Below are 2,656 nucleotides of genomic sequence, written 5' to 3'. Positions count from 1 at the left end.
GCTTCTGCATAGATTTTTCTCTTTTTATTGATTTATTATTAAACTTTTTAATGTTTATTTGTAATGGAGGGTTGTTTCCTTTCAGAAATGTAGACTTATTCATTTTTTCCTTTGTGATGCTGTATTTCTATTTTTATTAATTCATTAATTACAAAATAAATAAAATTAGTACATATAATTGTGGCTGAAAATTGTGATACATATTTTGAAACGAGTTTGCCATGGGCAACCATTTCAAATTCTGTAGTTTGGGTTTTATGTTCTGTTCCTGGTTTCTGGTAACATAGCTCAGGATTAACCTAAATAATATAGGTGGTTCAATTACGTCAGAGATTGGAAACATTGAGTTTCTTGCCGTTCCTATTCCTGCACTGTTTCCAATTTGAAGATTTCGTTTCCAGCTGTAAGTGCTAAATCTTTCTTAACTTTTTTTTAACATTAAATTCTTTTTAGCGGGAAAACAGAGTTACGATTGCATGGGCACTTCCTGCATGGTTGCAGTTGAACAGATTATTTTTCTGTTCCTTTTTAAGATTTTTACTGCTAGCTTCATGAGCAACAAGGTCAAATATCCAATGATGTGTTGCATATTTCTCAGTCGTTATTTGAGTTTAAGCACATAGCATGCATTAAATGCGCCCAATGGAATGGGTCGCTCGAGCTTAAATTATTTTTTTTAACAATTGCAGATAACCGTTGGCATTGACACCGATTTCTTTCGTCTCTTTTCGGACTGGTTTTACAGGAATCTCTCGGACAACACTCTCATGCCCATATCCCTGAGAAACTTTACAATATAACGAATTTCAGTCATCTGGATTAATGGCAGGATTCCTTCAAATACTGGCAACTTCAGTAATATGAGATATCTTGATTTGTCCAATAATAGATTTACTGGCATTATACCTCTTTATTTGGGCAATATTAGGCAGTTAGGTTGTCTTAGGGTTTCATTTCACATGCTTGAGAGCGTGTTTCTATAACAATTCTGTAATGGGTAGATTTGGTAAGGCATTAGTTGTGGGGAATGCAGAATTATGTGGGCTTCCCTCGGGCATAATTTGTGGAGGACCTGTATCAGTTGCATCTCTGGCAACAAGTTCTCTTGGGGTTCAAAGAACTAGGGTACTAAGTCATTCTACAATAATTGCCATTGTAGCAGCTGCGGTTATAGCTGTAGCTGTATGCCTCATTACTTTAATGAATATGAGAGCACGTAGAAGGAAAAACAAAGAATTGCTTGTTTATGAGAGCACACAACCTTCTCCAGACTCGAATCTGATTACAGGCAAGCTTGTTCTCTTCAGCAAAACCCTGCCATCGAAGTTTGAAGACTGGGAGGCAGGGTTCATGGCTTTGCTTGACAAGGAATGTTTGATAGGGGGCGGTGCCATTGGGACTGTACATAAAGTATCTTTAAATGGGGGATTAGCTATTGCAGTAAAGAAGCTGGAAATATCAAGCAGAGTAAAAAACCTAGAAGAATTTGAACAAGAGATTGGCCGTCTTGGCAACTTTAGACATCCTAATCTTGTTGCTCTACAAGGATATTATTCCTCATCAACTATGCAACTCATTTTGTCAGATTTCATTCCTAATGAAAATCTTTACAATCATTTGCATGAAAGGCATCCCGGGCACTCACCCTTGAGTTGGGGCAAACGTTTTAAGATTGCCTTGGGAACTGCTAAAGCCCTTGCATATCTCCACCATGACTGTAAGCCTCCCATATTGCACTTCAATGTCAAGTCAACAAATATTCTCATTGATGATGATTTTGAGCCTCACTTATCAGATTATGGACTTACTAAGCTTCTGCCAATGTTAGACTCGTACATATCTCCAAGTAGGACATTTCATGCTGCTGTTGGCTATGTTGCACCAGAACTTGCATGCCAGAGTTTGAGCTCAAGCTTTTTAACAGATAAATGTGATGTATACAGTTTTGGGGTGATTCTGATGGAGCTCATAACAGGTCGTAGACCGATTGAAAGTCCTGAATCTGAAGTGGTACATCTGTGTGAGTATGTGAGATCCTCTGTTGAACGGGGGGATGGAGCAGCATGTATTGACCCAAATTTACTGCTACAGCCTGACAACGAGATAATGGAGGTACTGAAACTGGGACTTATTTGCACTGCCCAGATACCTTCCAAAAGACCAAGCATGGCAGAGATCGTTCAGGTTCTTGAGTCAATCATACCTAATTCAGAGTTGCAATAAACAAGAAATTTTGCTTCACTTTTTTGGAGACTTCGATTCAGCTTCCTCTATAAAATGCAGGATAATTTTTTATTTTATGCGCATTTCCATAAAGATTTTAGATTTTTTGATTAATTCTAGTGTAATGCTGCATTTGTTCTAAGATTATTCTATTTTCTCTTATACTCGGCACTCTGTAAAAGAGCATAGCAGAAGGTTATGTTTTGAAATTACTTTTATCTTCATTATCAACTTCAACCTGAATTTTTTAGTTTAGGGATTTTTATCTTCTAAATGGTGCAGAATGGTTGTTCAAAATTTTGTTCCAAGCAGATGCACAGTCTGTGCTAGCTCTTATTTGCCTGGGATTCGGCAGAAATGAATCCATATTTATAAACATCCTGTAAGATGAGCTATGATCTCATTTTCTTCAATGCAATTCTTAAATGCAGAG

The 2,656-nt window shown here is 37.3% G+C and overlaps 1 protein-coding gene across 1 annotated transcript; it reads left to right on the top strand.

Annotated features, from left to right (window-relative positions):
* The first annotated feature begins 235 nt into the window (after window positions 1-235).
* On the top strand, window positions 236-2,372 carry LOC131063341 (probable LRR receptor-like serine/threonine-protein kinase At1g12460). The gene is made up of 2 exons (XM_059220200.1): window positions 236-403; window positions 746-2,372. The coding sequence occupies exon 2, from the start codon at window positions 994-996 to the stop codon at window positions 2,221-2,223; it is 1,230 nt and encodes a 409-aa protein (XP_059076183.1). The 5' UTR covers window positions 236-403; window positions 746-993; the 3' UTR covers window positions 2,224-2,372.
* Window positions 2,373-2,656: the final 284 nt, after the last annotated feature.

This window comes from Cryptomeria japonica, chromosome 5, assembly GCF_030272615.1.
Source record: "Cryptomeria japonica chromosome 5, Sugi_1.0, whole genome shotgun sequence".
NCBI lineage: Eukaryota > Viridiplantae > Streptophyta > Pinopsida > Cupressales > Cupressaceae > Cryptomeria > Cryptomeria japonica.
This window is presented reverse-complemented; position numbering and strand designations above follow the sequence as displayed.

Excerpts from the sequence above, each read along its gene's own strand:
- LOC131063341 (XM_059220200.1), top strand. The coding sequence starts at position 994 with ATGGGTAGATTTGGTAAGGCATTAGTTGTGGGGAATGCAGAATTATGT.